The 15,887-nt window shown below is 45.0% G+C and overlaps 1 protein-coding gene across 1 annotated transcript in view; it reads right to left on the bottom strand.

Moving 5' to 3' along the window:
* Positions 1-6,291: 6,291 nt before the first annotated feature.
* Positions 6,292-15,887, bottom strand: part of adgb (androglobin) — a 30,443-nt gene continuing 20,847 nt past the window's right edge. The window contains 13 exon segments of the mRNA XM_076145872.1: positions 6,292-6,809; positions 6,971-7,154; positions 8,344-8,422; positions 8,540-8,609; positions 9,231-9,386; positions 9,578-9,732; positions 11,858-11,987; positions 13,367-13,503; positions 13,634-13,800; positions 13,977-14,164; positions 14,261-14,414; positions 14,531-14,659; positions 15,826-15,887. The exon segment at positions 15,826-15,887 is cut by the window's right edge and continues 32 nt beyond it. Of these exon segments, the coding sequence (XP_076001987.1) occupies positions 6,636-6,809; positions 6,971-7,154; positions 8,344-8,422; positions 8,540-8,609; positions 9,231-9,386; positions 9,578-9,732; positions 11,858-11,987; positions 13,367-13,503; positions 13,634-13,800; positions 13,977-14,164; positions 14,261-14,414; positions 14,531-14,659; positions 15,826-15,887 (1,785 nt within the window). The 3' untranslated portion in view covers positions 6,292-6,635.

Here is a 15,887-nt window from a genome sequence, read left to right on the forward strand (position 1 = left end):
CTACACTACATTTGCATAAGAATGTTACGCTTCTACATTGATCATAACGCATGCATATACAATACGGCTCAGCTCTTATAGGATTGTGTGGTAATCTGTGCGTATATAGGACCGTATTTGTAAAGTACTGTAATGTTCTTTGTATTAGCATTCAGTCAGAAGCACATTTGTCATCAACCTTCATCTTTTCAATCGATTATTCCTTAATTTAACGGCTCAAAAATGAATCTGAGCGAAAGACAAAACAAATGACTGTGCAGCCGCCTACATGAAGAGCAGATACCCACACGCCAACATACGCACTCAACATCTGACCTCACACACCTAGACCACTCACCTCTAAAGCGTGTGCGGCTAATTAAAATCATACCGACGCCTGAAACGGCGAGACCTCGTCACACACTTATGACTGATCCATTCCAAACAATAAACTGTGGCTGCTGTCCCAGAGCTCCGCATCGGGCGGCTCTGCTTGACCCCTATAGCTTCCTGAGGCCTTGTGCTGTCTGGAAAAGAAGTGACAACCCCGTAGGGACAGGAGTGCTGGGACGTCTGCCTGTCATGTGGAAAGACCACAGGGACAAAGACCTTCCGCCCTTGCTGGCAGTTGTAGTTAATCAAGCGAATTGTAACACACCTGAGTATACGACTTATGACCTCAGTCTCCCTGCGGCAGTCAACCGCTGTGTCCTCATCCGGCGGTGTAGCAGGAGACAGAGGACACATCCGATCCCCATTTAATTCGCACAGACATGCGCTGAGGGCGAGTGATTACAACGAAATTGTGCGGTCAAAACCAACGCGGCTCACGAAATGAGTCCAAGAGCGCAGAGAGAGAGAACATGCCAAGCTAACGCGTGCACGCAACAGATACACACACATGTACATGCGAGAGAGAGAGAGAGAGAGAGAGAGAGAAAACAGTCCCAGAGGGATTGCAAGTTAATGAGCCACTATCCTTGAGGGAACACTTGATTGTCTCTGCCTGGTTAAATCGGGAGATGTTTTCAATGTCAGTCATTCCCCTGCAAATACATGTGGAGATGTGTTGCATGCAGCAGGTTACAAAGCTTAAGGCTACCACGCAGGGTCATTTCATGCTGTTTATGTTTTCAAGGTCACGTGTCGATTTCGGCCGCTAACAAGATAGAAATAATGGCAACTGTGGGTTAACGGTGTGTGTGTCTGTGTGTGTTTGGGTGGGCGGGTGGGTGGGTGTGTTCCTGCAAACAACAAAGCAGCTGTGCTCAGGGGATGGACCCGACGCAATGTAGGCTTGTCTGCACTCGGGGCGCCACAGCTGGTATCAGTCCCAATAATCAGCCGAGGCGATAAGCTGACCATCAACGCACACACACACACACACACACACACACTCGTGCACACACACACACACACACACACAGGCAGAGTGTAGCAGATGGACTCCACTATTAAAGGAAAGGGCACTGCCGGTGTTACTAAAGCAGCGACACAGGCCTCAGGGTGGAAACATCCTTAGAAAGAAGCTGCAGTCGGCGCGCAGCCAACCTCAAGTTAAAGGAGCCATCCAGAGATTGAAGACAAGAGACACGGGAGGTGGAACGCCGCTTTGTCCTTAGTTCAATGTCACCGAGCGAGTGAACGGGTAGAAACCAGCACGACCAATCCAACGAGCAGAGGGCGAAATCCAATACATTTTAGGAAAAAAAGGCAAGCGTGATTATCCTTTTATTTGAGTTGGATGTGGATCTGACTGAAGCAGCTGTATTGGAAAATCAGCAAGTATCACTACCCTCCCATCTCTATAACAGACACACACACACTAAATCAAAGGAAACTGAGACATAATGGAGGGTGTGCATGTGTGCGAGACAGAGAGAGAGAGAGAGAGAGAGAGAGAGAGAGAGAGAGAGAGAGAGAGAGGGAGGGAGAGAGAGAGAGAGAGAGAATGAGGAGGGTCCTTTGCCCTGTTATCTAAGATGATAATAATCAATGCTGACCACATGACGGGTTGGCTATCGATGACTCCCCTGTGAAGTTCGCCCAGCTATACCCCCCCCCCCCCCCCATTGGTGTCAGCTGTGATCGATCCATTATCAATCAGCACTTCGCCGTGACCGTGCCGCACGGTTGAGGGCAAGGATCTGTAGAGGTGAACGAATCACCAGACTAGTCATTACTGCAGAAGGATATTTCACAACAACGAGAGTTCTCAAGCTGGGAGCGGGGGATTCTTAAAGGAGATAAATCCCCCCCCCCCCCTCCTTCTTTCTATACTATGAAAGACTCTGATGGTAAATGAATCCATGCAATTATCTCCTGTGATTGGCAAAGGATATTACACAATCCAATAAAGTAGGATGAAACCTAAACTCCTGTTTTATTGGCAACCTGACACCTCTTGCGGTCTGCATCGCTGGTCTAATGCAATCATCTCCAACGAGAGGTAATTAGGTTGCGATTGGAGCAGTCACTGTGAAGCTATTTCAGGAAATTGTGTGTATCCTCCAATCTAGCAATCTATCCATTACACACTTTCATCATCGGCACGTCTGCGGAGGCTTTGAAGTCAAACGATGCATGATGCCGTGCCTAACAAATGGGTCTAAGCGCAACGCACACGTATGCAATAAATGCTTCATCAGTGCAAATGTAACCGCATCAGGCACAGGCACGCACAAACACTGCACAGAAATATAGTGAAATAAAAGGTTTAGGACAGACAGGAAGTGACATCAGCAGCACCTTGATACACTGAGTCATTTTGCTTTTATCAATAATTTAATGAAGGTGAATTTTAGGGAAATTTTGGATTTGTGTATTGGTTTTTTATTTTTTTTTAAATATTTATAAATACAATAAAAAATTATCTGGGATTTAAAAATGTAAGTAAAATAAAATGAATTCGAAAATCAAATCCAAATTTTTTTATATATTTATTTAAAAAAATTCTAAGAAATCAAAAAAATGCTTTTGTGCTGATTTCCCATTAAATCTGAGTGCAGTGCAGATTTTTTTAGTGACAAATTCAATGAAAAGATAAACTGTAATAACATGTAACATAGTTAAGCAGCATGGAGACAAAACTTAACTGATTCCCGGATGGATGATGCAACATGCGAAGGCGTATCCGTGCAACACAGCCCTTCAATCCCTCCCGTCTTTAAAGCTGTGTGAGGATGCAGCGAGTGAAGGACAGCTGTCAGCCCAGGCTCGTCTCCCTGCTGTCACTGAGTGCACGCAGACATTTTATCCAGAATCACCTTCCAGTTTGGCTCCTCAGCGCCGCTTCAGTATCGACTCACTTTGTTTGACCTTCCAGTAGGAGTAGACTAATCTTTACAAAGTATTCCCTGGGAGTCTAAGGAGGATCTTGTACGTCTGTATTGATAAGAGAGGACCACAGGGAAATAAGGGAGATATACGGTTAGAAAGCTGTCGGTATAGGTTACAACAGCTACAGGTCTCCTGTCGGCCAAATCTGTTGGCATGTACTGTTTTTCTTGGGTGACGATGACGACCTTGTGTTTGCTGCTGTATTCCCTCTGAACCTACAAATGTGAAATGTTGCAGTTCGAACTTCCCCTGACTCATTATTTGATTTTCTCATCCCGCCGGTGTCTGCAGAACTGTGCTGAAGAGAGATGAGGTGGCACTGCTGGAGAGCGGCCCAAAGAACTGCAGAGGAGCGGAGGCCAACGGCGAGGTGACACAAGGCCAGAGGAATAGTTGGGTTACAAGAGCGAGGCTGCAACCTGGTCAGCACTTCACGCGTCAGCAGATCTGCGGTCCTGTCCCGGCCTCTATCGCTGGTGACGGTAAAGCGTGCATGTGTATGTGATTTTGCATTCAAGAGCGAGAGAGAGGGAAGGGCGGGTGTCGAGGGTTTTGAATTACAGCGGTAAATCCTGAAGGTCAAACTGTGAAGTCTCGCTGTTGTAGTCATGTTAAACTGAAACGGCGGCCTTCCGTTCTTTTGTTGAGCTGAGACTTAAACAGAAGTCTTTCCTCCTTTCCATTTTATCAGCATAGCAGAAGTCCACAGAGTGAAAAGCAACAACAATGGGGCGACGTTGTAGCAAGAAGGTAGGCCAGTGAGCCAGAGGAACCCGTATCTGGTGTGTGTGTTTAGGTTTTGTGTATGTGTGTGCGAGTGCAGTGAGAGGTGAATAACTGTGTAAAAGGAGCAAATTGAGCATGAGGCACTTGAAGGGCACAGCTGGACGTACGTAAGTCTATGCTTTTTCACTTCAATACGGTTACATAACGAAGATGTACAAGAGCCGAAGCCTTTACCGTATCTGAAGCAGATCAACCAAGAGAAACCTATAAGAGGAGAAATATTTCATACAGAATGAATTGATCTATCAAGTTTGAAGTGCTGATAAAGGCGACGAGACAACAAAACAGGCATGCAACAGAGGAGAAGGTAAAAAAGGGAAGAGTTCCTTTCCTCTTTTATTAAATTCAAGTGGAAGACTCTAAAGTGAGCAATGCAGCCTTTGTAACCCGCTTCAGGTTAATGCAAAAAGCGTTATTGCTCACATAGTTTTTCACTTGGAAAGAATAAAACAAGAATAACAAACTGTTCCCTCTGACTGTGTGTGGTGATCTACTCCTTTGTTGAAACTATAAGAGGGCAGTTTGGGGAAAGGCTGTGACTTGATATGGCCGACATGATGGACAAGATGATAAGCAGTGACACCTGATGGTCTTTATTGAAGAACAATAACTTTCCTACAGCTCAGAGTGACCTTTGTCAGTTACAAACGCAACAGCAAGCTCTTTAATTATTCCCTTAAAAATGCAAAGTTAATCAAAACGCCTCTGCTGCCTCTGTGGTAGAAGGTATATATCCAGTCAGTTTCACTTAATTTCATCATCCCCTTATGAGGTTGCATGTAAAGCTCTTAATACTTTCTCATTACTTGTGGGAAGCCAGCCGCACACAACACACACACACACACACACAAGGCGGGCTGTCCCTTTTTGTTTTCAAGGTTACACCAGACTCCCTCTGTCGCTCACAACATATTTGCATCAAACCAGCAGGAAACAGCTGCCAATTAACAAATAGCTTCTCCATTACATACACACATATTGCGGCCAATTAGTTTGTGGGGTGATCTCTCCCCAACAGTAACACACACACACACACACACCCTCATCGCCAACTACAGTATATCTAATGCGCAGGAGAGGAGTGTGGGTGTGTAGAGAAAGCAGCAAATGTCAAGTAATGTTTTGTAAAGGTGGTGGAGTAATCTCTGTGAGGGGAGACTGGAGATATGAGGGGACAATACCTGAAGGGTTAACTGTCAGTGGTGGGAAGACTAAACAGGAAAACGGTGGAAATTAACCTGCATGCCACAGCAGCACTCATATAAACTACACACTACAGGCCTGAAAACAAAACAGGATGGGATTACTGCAGTTTAGCTTTGCACATGCACTCTTATATACGTCTACATAATTCCTCACCTCTCTAGCCTCTCACACACTTGCTTACACAGCCTGATAATATTTCCCTTCATGCAGCAGCACAAAAACTGCTATTCATTATTGTCAACCTTGAAAACAGCATAGTGGATGATGCATGATGATGAGAATTTATGACCCTCCTTTGCCACTAGATGGCCCCCTCTCCCCCTCTAAGGCCCATTCTAGCTGAGGATGGAGAGACCAGCTGGCTGCACTCCAATACTAAGCTTGGCTAGAGGGCACTTACATTACAATATCAAATTTATCTGACAAGAGGGAGGGATTGACTGGCACTTTTATGCATATTAGAGACCTAACCGACTGTTCAATACAGGTTAAATTCATCTTGTGTATTCTATATATTATGATCGTCGAACTCCTCCACATACCTCTCTTGCAGCTTCTTCACACACTCGCTTGTGTGTTGTAGGAATGGACCGTTATGGGCTTCTATCAGCAGGAATGTATCGCTAAATCGTTTCCATTGAACACGGCAGGGTGAGGGGTTGGAGGGGAAGGGGGGGAGGAGTAAGTCGTATCCAGCGAGCTTTGATTCGTCCGGTCAATACAGTGACCTTCAAGAAAACAAAAGGTTCTGTGGAATATATAATCAAGGCATGTAGGTCAATCCATGTACTGCAGGTAAGATTTGTTGTTGTTTGTTTGACTTTCTCAACACAATGGACCACGCATGTTCTCATCTCCAATTTATATATTCAGATATTCGAAAAAACTAAATAAAACAAAATGAGATAGACGGTTTATTTTTGATGACCACAGTAGCAATAATGATACAACTAAACATAAATGAATGTGATGTCGTTCATCGCAGGGACGTGGGCGTGCTCTAAGAATAAACAGAGCGTGTGAATGTATTTGGAACAATGTATAACAATAAAAAGGTTTTGTAGTTCAAATATGCAGCTAACTGGAGGCCTTAGTGTCGTACACACCTGAACATTTCAGCATCAATCCGTCCAGCAGCCGTTATTTCATCACTCGTACGCTATAAAGGGACTGTACTTACTGTGTATAGCTTTAAGTGCTTTACAATGACCTCACATCCACCCATTCAGGAGCAGTTAGGGGGTTCAGTGTCACGCCGCCCCGATACTGTAACGCACGTTTTAACTGAATTTATATCTTTCGGTGCCGAACATTTCACCCAGCGATCATTTTTTCTTGCCAGCACTCTTTGTGTTTGTTTTGGCTGCTTTTTCTGCCTTTGCTGGCGGTGCTTCCTCCTCAGCTTCTTCCGCTTGTTCTTTCTCCCCGGCTGCCATCTGACTGCTACGAAGTGACTCATAAGCATCAAGGAATTTCTGGCGGTGTCGCCACACAGATGCCTGTGCAAAAGACACGAGACGAACAGAGGGAGAGACGGTATGGAACGACATCTAAACTGTGGACTTCTGTCTCACTTTTGGCTCTCATTGATATAACCAGCTCCATTTATTCCAGTTTTGGGAATCTACTAAAGCATTTACAGACGTGAATCTTAACTAACCTGCATGTTCTCGTACGTCTCCATTAGGTCGTTCATTAGATCCTTCCTGTTCAGTTCCTCCTGTTTGCGGTGTTCCAACACAGTGTCTCTGATCAGCCGGAAGGCCTGCATCCTCTCTGATCGCTCCCTCTGCTGGGTCTCCTCTATTTCCAAGTCCCTCCGCACTGGAATCTCCCTTTGACGTCTACATACATAAGTCAGATAACAGAATATAGAACATCGCAATGTAAAAACGTACAAAACTCTACAAGCAACCTTATGTGATCAGACATCCAGGGTGTTGACTCAGGCCGGACAAATCTAAATGGAAATGTGAAACATGAATGCAATAAAACTAATTTCCAATTTTTGCACTAAGTCTATGCACACACACACACACACAGATACACACATACACAGTCCATACCTTATCTCATATCCCAGGTCGCACGTACAGATTGATATCTAAGAAGCTCATTTGTGTGTGTGTGTGTGTGTGTGTGTGTGTGTGTGTGTGTGTGTGTGCGCAACGTGTGGGAGTCTTTGAGAAAATGAAATGACTGAAAGTAGCTCTCAGAGACGCATGTGCACAGATGAGACTTGGCTAAATATGACGCCTTATTTCCTCCAAGCTGACCTTGATGAAGAGGGGAGGGCAGTGGAGGTGGTGATGAAGTTCAGTTGGTTAATGAAGATGGCCTCGTATAACCTCTTCCACTGTGTAATCTGTGTGTGTGTGTGTGTGTGTGTGTGTGTGTGTGTGTGTGTGTGTGTGTGCGCGCGCCTTAATTCATGTGGTGCCCTGATGGTCTCTTGCATGTTTGTGACAGAGAGATGAGAGAGAGGAGTGTGTTCCCATCTGATCATGCTCTTCTAATAGACGACCCCTCAGTATTTCTCTCTAGGCTCGATTTCGCAGGCAGCAATCTCAGCAGCCATTAGCCGCTGGACACGGACACACACGCTCACACACACACACGTATGCTTGCACACATGGCAGCAAAGGAGAGGATGGAGAGGTGAGGGAGTGGGGGCAGATCTCTCTGGGGCAAAGAGCTCATTGGGGTCCTGAAATAGCTCTCTAATTAACAGACCCAAATATCATCCCATTTATCATGGAAAAGGGGCGGACAGGGAGGGATGGAGAGAGGATAAAGGAGTGGAGCAATGGGAGGGAAACTCTTCCCTTCAGAGGGCTCGCTGACACATGTCAAAAGTTAATACTTTACATCTAGGGAGCCATTTAAAAAGAGGAAAGGGGGACTTAGTGGCCTGTTCCAACTGTCTTCAAATGGAGGTGAAGCTCTTGAATACGTCTCAATGCTTTTTCTTCTGTTTTGGTCATTGTATCTGGCCATAATTGTCAGACGTAGAAAAAAAGAAAGACAGAAAACCTGATGAAGGGAGTGTAGTCCATGGGAACATAGTTTGATTTATCAGGCAGAGTGGGATCTTGAGTGGAACTGGAAACATCTTCGAAAGGAAAAACAAACAGAAGAGGCCTGATATCATATACAGTCTGTATGAGTATTGCAAGCTGAGCTGATTGTGTGTGTGTTTGTGTGTGTTTGTATCTATACTGTATCTTACCTGGATTTTCCCCGTCGACACTCTTTTCATGCTGGATTCGTTGAAGAAACTTAAGGCGAGACTGAAAAGCCTAAAAAACACAGCAACACATTTTAAAACATTCACATTAACTATTCATGTACATACATACATACACACACGCTATATAGATTTATGAATAGAAAGTACAGCATGTGCATGTGATGTTTGTGTAGGAGTTCACGTGTGACTCATAACACTAATTGCCAGTTCTCTTAACTGGGTATCATGGTGCTATAAGGTGAAACTAAAAACATATTTGCAACATATTTGTATATTGCTTGCTAAAATTGAATAGGGATATGTATTTAACAGCTACATATTAATAAAGTACATCATTTGGTACAGTAGACATTGAAAGGCAAAGCTCTTTTACTGTATTTTGGAAGTTCTCATCATATCCCTGTTGATTTGTTTTAATCTATAATTCTCTGCTAGGATGGATGGATGGATGGATGGATGGATGGATGGATGGATGGGTGGGGGGCTGGCTGGCTGGCTGGCTGGCTGGATGGATGGATGGATGGATGGATGGATGATGGATGGGTGGATGGATGGATGGATGGATGGATGGATGGATGGATGGATGGATGGATGGATGGATGGATGGATGGATGGATGGATGGATGATGGATGGGTGGATGGATGGATGGATGGATAGAGGGACACTAACCTTGGCAGCGCGGCCGGGCTCAGCTGCTTCCCAGGCTTCTTTTATGGCTTTGATGTGGTCGACTCTGTCTGTGTCTTTCTTCACCTCGATGCTGTCAGCTGTGTTCTCGTCCTTGACCACACGCAGGGTCCAGTGAGGTTTAGTGCAGTCAAAGGTCTGCACACCCACACACACACACACACGCACACACAAAGGTTCACGCAATCTGCCGACTGTGTACTTCAATCAAACACTACTACATCCTGTTACATCACTGCCTCTCATAATTAAACATCTATCCCATCAAACAAACAGATGAAACTAGTGATGAAATGGCATCTGTCAGAGCGCTTTAACTATGTGTTTACCGCCGTCACTGGTGTGGGGACGGGGGGCGGGCTGGGGATGGGGATGGGTTTGGAGGCGGTAGCTTGCTTCCGCTTCTTCTTATCTCCTGCACTTTGCTGGCTCCCACCTTTGGTCTTGCTCGGTGTTTCAGGACTCGCCGGCTCTTCTACTGGTGCTTGTATACAGAGAGGTAAAGTTCATTCAAAATTTCGAAAGCAATCAAATACAAACCCTCTGGAATAAAGCCCGCCAGGTGAATTTGGTATTTTTGTTATGTTTGTTGTGACTGTGTCAGAGAGATTGCAGTGTGTCGTTTCCAATGTCTTTCTTATATTCTGACTGTTCATGAATGCAAATGAAGGTGGACAAAATATAGAGAAGCACACTTAAATATAACACACTCACCAAATGTCAACACTCTCATTATCAGAGTGGCACTCTGGCACTTCAATGAGAATAACTGTAAGTGGAAGCTATAAAAAAGCACTCAAACCTGACTGACAATAGAGAACATCATCTGTAAAAAAAAAAATCCCTACGTCTGTGTCAAACCCAAACCATGGGTTTGGTCTGTTACAGTGCGTCAGAGTGTGTAAGGCTAAATACCAAGTCCGTAATGAAGATGTCAATTTGTGTTCATATAAATACAATTTCTTATCTGTTCAGGGTTGTGAGTCGTGCTCGTGAAGCTCATCTACGGCGGTGGGGAGTGAAACACTGTGCAAACGTGCTGTGTGGTCATAAGTCTGCTAGATGGCACTGTTGCACCTAAAGTGAACACGTTCCCCTGCATCATACCTGAGTGTGGCTTCTCTGAGAGGCACAGTGATCTATCATTTAGCTGATGCCCTGTCATTCTGTCTGAACTGCTTTGTAACCATGGTGCTCTTATGGACATTTGGATGTACATATCTGTGATGCTCATTAGGCAAAATGTCATTAATGATTCCGTGAGCATAGTGAGGGCAGTGTGAAGGAGGTTAGGTAAGGAGGAGTGTTAACACTGCAGGTATGCCGTATAACCAGTATGAGCTCGGTTGTAAAATAATAGTGGATAAATGTGCCTGCGTGGAATGTGCAGTGCAGCATTCTGACAGCAAAACAACATCTCGTTAAAGAGGATTCAAAGCTTGACATGACGTGCGGTGAGTGTACATGTAGCATATAGGGAGCATGATCAAGGGCACAGCCTCACCACTGAGACAGAGTTAAACTGGGTGAAATTAATTCACTTTCCTGCTGAGATATTTCCCAGGGCACCAAGGGGCAAGAGCCAGCTTCATTTGACTTCCCATTGACCCACTTTCCACAAGCTTATTGGAAAACCACTCGAGGTTTATGTGGATATGCACACACGGGCGAATTGAAGCATACGTTGGCAAAAAATGGTAGAAAGCTAGAGCGCATCCACATGGAACCGTACTTACTGTTCATCTCATTCATGGTCATCCTCACAACAGGAACACATAAATAAGGGTTTGTGTGTCTCGGCTGTCAAAACACATATCATATCTGAACAACAAGCGTGGCAATTTAGGAGGGCTTCCCACATGCGAAGACACACACGCACACACAAGCCTCGGATTACAGGCGGCGCAAATTGAATGGGTAAATAGAGGGAATATTGTCAAGAGAGAAAATAGAATGAGAATCCAATGACAGCCGGCTGGCCTCTCTTCAGGCAATCATGCAAAATGGTCACATGCAGCACCTCTTCCTCATCAGTATCTATACCGCCGACGCAATTAGTTTATCCAAACCAAATTTACAAGAAGCGTCCAAAAATGTCAAAGCCTGCAACGATTACTTTCAATCTCTCCAGCGTGATAGAAGAGGGAGAAGAAGAAGAGGGGGGGGTGGCGCTGACAGAAGACAGAAGAGCTTATCGCCTCAGCCAATGACCAGTGGGCAGAGGGAATCACACTCTGTAATCTGTGAAAGCAGCTGTATTCATTTGGCTTTCATTAGCCTTGTGATTACAGGCCACAGGCTAACAGGAAGAAAAAAAAAAAGATCTCGTCTTGGCCCCCGTATTGGAAGTCTCGTTTTGTGTAGGACAAAGGAAAAGCTTTGCAGAAGCGACATCAAGGGTGTATTAGAGCTCAAGGCTCAAACACATTGGGAGATCTGAAGCGTGCATGGTGGATATTTGGATTGATGACAGACTCAAGAGTTTCATTTGTAGCATCAAAACAAGACTGATAACCCAAATAGGTGAACAGTGACGGTGACATTTCCTGCATTTTTGTAACAGTCCACCATGCCGCTCATTGTCTCTGACTGTCTAGGGATGGTCTTACCTATTGTAGGTTTAATTTCGTTCTTCTCCAACTCTTCCAACTCTCGGAGCGACTGGATAAAAGCCAGCTCAGATTCATCCAGAGGCCAGCTCTTATAAAGCAGCTCCGCCTGCACCATGTATCTATGAACCTGTGAAGCACAGCACAGTAAAAATCAGAGCAGTGATAGACGGATGAAATCGCTGTCATGTCCACACTGTGCCAGCACCGGAAAGAAAGACAGAAACAAAGTAAAAGAGAGAGATGTGTGGCAAACAACACAAAAACAACACAACACACTCAAGATGCACAACATTATGTCCAAATACAGCTGGATACTGTTTTCAGAAATGAAGAACTGGGAAGAGAGAGAGAGATCTTCAAGAGGGAATGTATATTTAGGTTTGTTAGCTTGTGTCCTTTTTGACACATTCTAGTCAGAAAGGAAGTAAATAGAAGTGCAGAGGGATGTTAACCGACACTATTTCAGGAGGTGGTAACTCCCACACTCATTAAACTGCAGAAATGTAAAGAATGTTAAATAAATTCAAATCAGCAGAGCGAGATGATATCGTTTCCCATAAAAACAGCAAATTAAGCATATAAAACAGTAACATATGGCCATAGGCTAATGTTTACTGCGACAATAGATACGTTTTCCTTTGTTATACATTGTTAAGACCCGAACGTACAGTTGCGGATCGGATAAAAGCCACAGCAACAACAGCACGTCTGATTTTCACGAGTCTAGCGGTGTCCCTGAGAGATTACAGGAGAGGGGCACACACCATTAATCCACCGTTTCTCAGCGTCAATACGTCTGCCGTTTGTCCCTGCAGAACAAAACTATGCCTTGATCATTGACCCTGTGCTCTAAGTCAGGATCGATGCTTGTAATCCTGATCAATCGCTGTTGCGTCTGAGTTGCTGCCGATCTATGGGCCCCGTCATGATCTGTCTCATTACTATCGATGTCATAACACAATCTGTGTTACTTTACATCAGTGCACAGTACTTCCAATTGAGCGTTGGCTGTTCTCTAAAAGGTTTTCCCCTTATACATATTTATAGAATGCTTTGAGTGTGACCAGAAGGAAAACAACTTTGCAACTTTTGTACCTCAGTGAATGTGCAGCAGTAATGCATGTTGTTGTGAATACTTTGGGCGACGTGTTGAGACAATAGGGAGTGAGTCATACATCATGCACAAATCACTGCCTCCCTGACAGCCACCGATAAGAAGCTGCTGCTGTGTGTGTGTGTGTGTGTGTGTGTGTGTGTGTGTGTGTGTGTGTGTGTGTGTGTGTGTGTGTGTGTGAGTGAGTGATGTTATTTGTATCTGGCAGTGAAAATCAGATATGCAGACAGGCAGCAAGAAAGTGGGCAAAAAAACTAAATGCAAAAAACTAGATGAATGCTCATGTATGTGTGTGTGTCATCTCACTCTTACAGATACACACAAACACACACACACACGGCAGTTTTCAGTGATACCGTTGTCTCTGAGGAGTCCGTTGTCTCTGAGGATACCGTTGTCTCTGAGGATACCGTCGTCTCTGAGGCGTCTCTACGGTCTCTTCCATTCTGGGGAGCGTCGGCCACCTTCTCCCCCTCGTCCTGGTCGGTGGGAGCCGTCTTGTTCTGGTTCTCCTCATCTGCAGCAGGCACTAAGCACAGACAAAGAGATTTGAGCATCTGTGAGAAATGGGTGGGTAAACTTTCCTGTTCTCACTTGCATAAGCAAGCAGGAATGCTGAGTTTGATTCATCACTTATATCATCTATTTGAAGTCCTTACCTTTGTTTGACTGGAAGGAGAAAGTCAGAATGACCACGTGGCCCTTTCCTGTTTTGCTTGCAACCTCTTTCCCCTGGTCCAGTATGGAGAGACGTACTAGAACATCATGCTTGGACGTCTGGAACTGAACTGTTGCGGTCGCGTCTGCTGTCACCTGAACTAAGTGACTGTGGGAGAGTTCCAAAAAGAGAGGGAGGACCATCACTGCAAAAAGGAGCTCTACCAAAATGAATTGAGAGACTTCGGGGTCGACCTAGAGCCTTTAAGACTTTATCAATATTGAAACATATTTTTGTGGTTCTTAACTATTAACCTGAAAACTTGTCGCAATCTTTTCTCTTACCGACAAATGAGGTTTTTTTCATTGGGGATGTAATAACCCTGTAATTCCTCCACAGAGAACTTGTTCAGTGGAGTCTTGCGGGCAGGTTTTGGGACGGCCTCCTTAGAGCTGATCAAACGCATCCTCCACTTGGCATCCGTCGGCAGGGTCGCGGGCGTGATCATCTCCGCCACAAACGTATAGCCGAGCTAGAACAAGGAGGGTGGGAAGCTGATGTAAACAAAGAAACCACGACAACTAAATTTGGTTTCATGAAAGCCCGAGGATAAGTAGATTTTAGAGACCTTATTGGGTTGATAGACTTGGGGGGCAACTTCATTAAAGACCATTGGTAGCTCCTCTCCTGTGTCATTATTTATGACGTGGAGCAGACAGCAGGACACCGGGGAATACACCTTTGCTACCAACTGCATCTCCTCTGGAACGCGGAACACCTCTCTTCACAAAAAAAAAAGATGTCAACAGTAACAGTTTTGAGGATCTAATATTAAACAAACTTGTTGGGGTCTTAAACCCACATTTCCCAAGACAGAGGATTGTACATTTCTTTCTACCTAAAAACCAAAACCCAGGACTTGGCGGCGCCCTCAAGGTTGACAGAGTAATCTGTAAAGGTGATTTTGGCCTCATCCTGCTGACAGGGGTAGAGCTCCGGCGTCCTCTGAGAGTGGCCGAGGATGTACCTGTGTGTGCGTTTCGGGAAAACATAAGACGGAAGAGAGTCAGGAGCGAGTCAGGTATGATAGGCGGAGCGAGTCAGGCGTGAACAGAACACCAGGACAGAGGATTGACCTGCCATCTGATGTCATTTTCATAAAACGCTTCTATTACATGGAACACTTTTCGTTTGAACTGAACCTGTGTTCTAACTTAATACAGACTGAACCATACTACCGACAGCTGCAGTTTGGTACTTACTGTCTTTGAAGCATGAGAAAGAACCTTCAGTCTTGTTGGTAAAGGTATTGACGGATGAGTGTGTGTGCAAATCGTCCAATGCTTGCACTGAGTATTGATTAATGGGTCGGGTGGTGCCGGTGCATTCAGACAGGGGTGTTTGCATTTAGTCCTTTACTAAGCAGACTTTCATTGAAACACTGCTGAGATAATGTTGTGCGGTCAGATATGCATCTAAGACCCTTTAGGTCACGCACGTTTGAACAAGAATAGTGATTTATGGAGTTAGATGAGGGTGCGTATCACGTACACACAGGGTTATATGCACAGAGCACGAGCGAAGCCATGCGTAGTCACACTGTGATCAAGTGGTGCGTAGTGAAACAACACACAAGTGAATTCACACAACCGTACAGGCATATTAGTGAAACAACACATCACGAAACAATTACACACTTCAAGTAACAATTGGTAGGGGGAAAACCCCTCACAAAGATCAGCTCAGACTTTCAGTGAAATGGATGTTTCTGTCAGTAAGTGCAAGTCTAACATGAACAGAGCCCCACCCCCCCACCCCACAGTAAGCACACACACACACGCACGCACACAACCACGTATCCACCTAACACGCAGTCACGTACACACACACATCCCCCAGGCAGCAGGTCATTCAGCAGACGCTGCTAGCCGATTGGAGCGAGGAGAGGATAAACAGCAGATGGTACCACTGGGAAAAGATGGAACACAATGTGGAAAAATACTCCCCGCCTGGCCGAGACAACGGGGACAAGGAGCAGATTCTGGGCATGTGGTGCAACAGAGAGGCTAAACGGATGCCGTACAATGTACATAGCATTGGCGCAGGGAGTTATAGAAGAGCGCTGACGTGCAGTATTCTGACTTTTGTTGCTGTGATGGAATAATTCAGATTATTAAAAAAAATTGTATTCACCGTAGCAAGAGGGCAGCATGTTTATCTGCATGTGATTCCACCTTTCGCCACACGGCTGAAAG

This window comes from Genypterus blacodes, unplaced genomic scaffold (genome assembly GCF_046128005.1).
Source record: "Genypterus blacodes isolate CSIRO-AG114 ecotype Tasmania unplaced genomic scaffold, CSIRO-AGI_Gbla_v1 ptg000031l_1, whole genome shotgun sequence".
Lineage (NCBI taxonomy): Eukaryota > Metazoa > Chordata > Actinopteri > Ophidiiformes > Ophidiidae > Genypterus > Genypterus blacodes.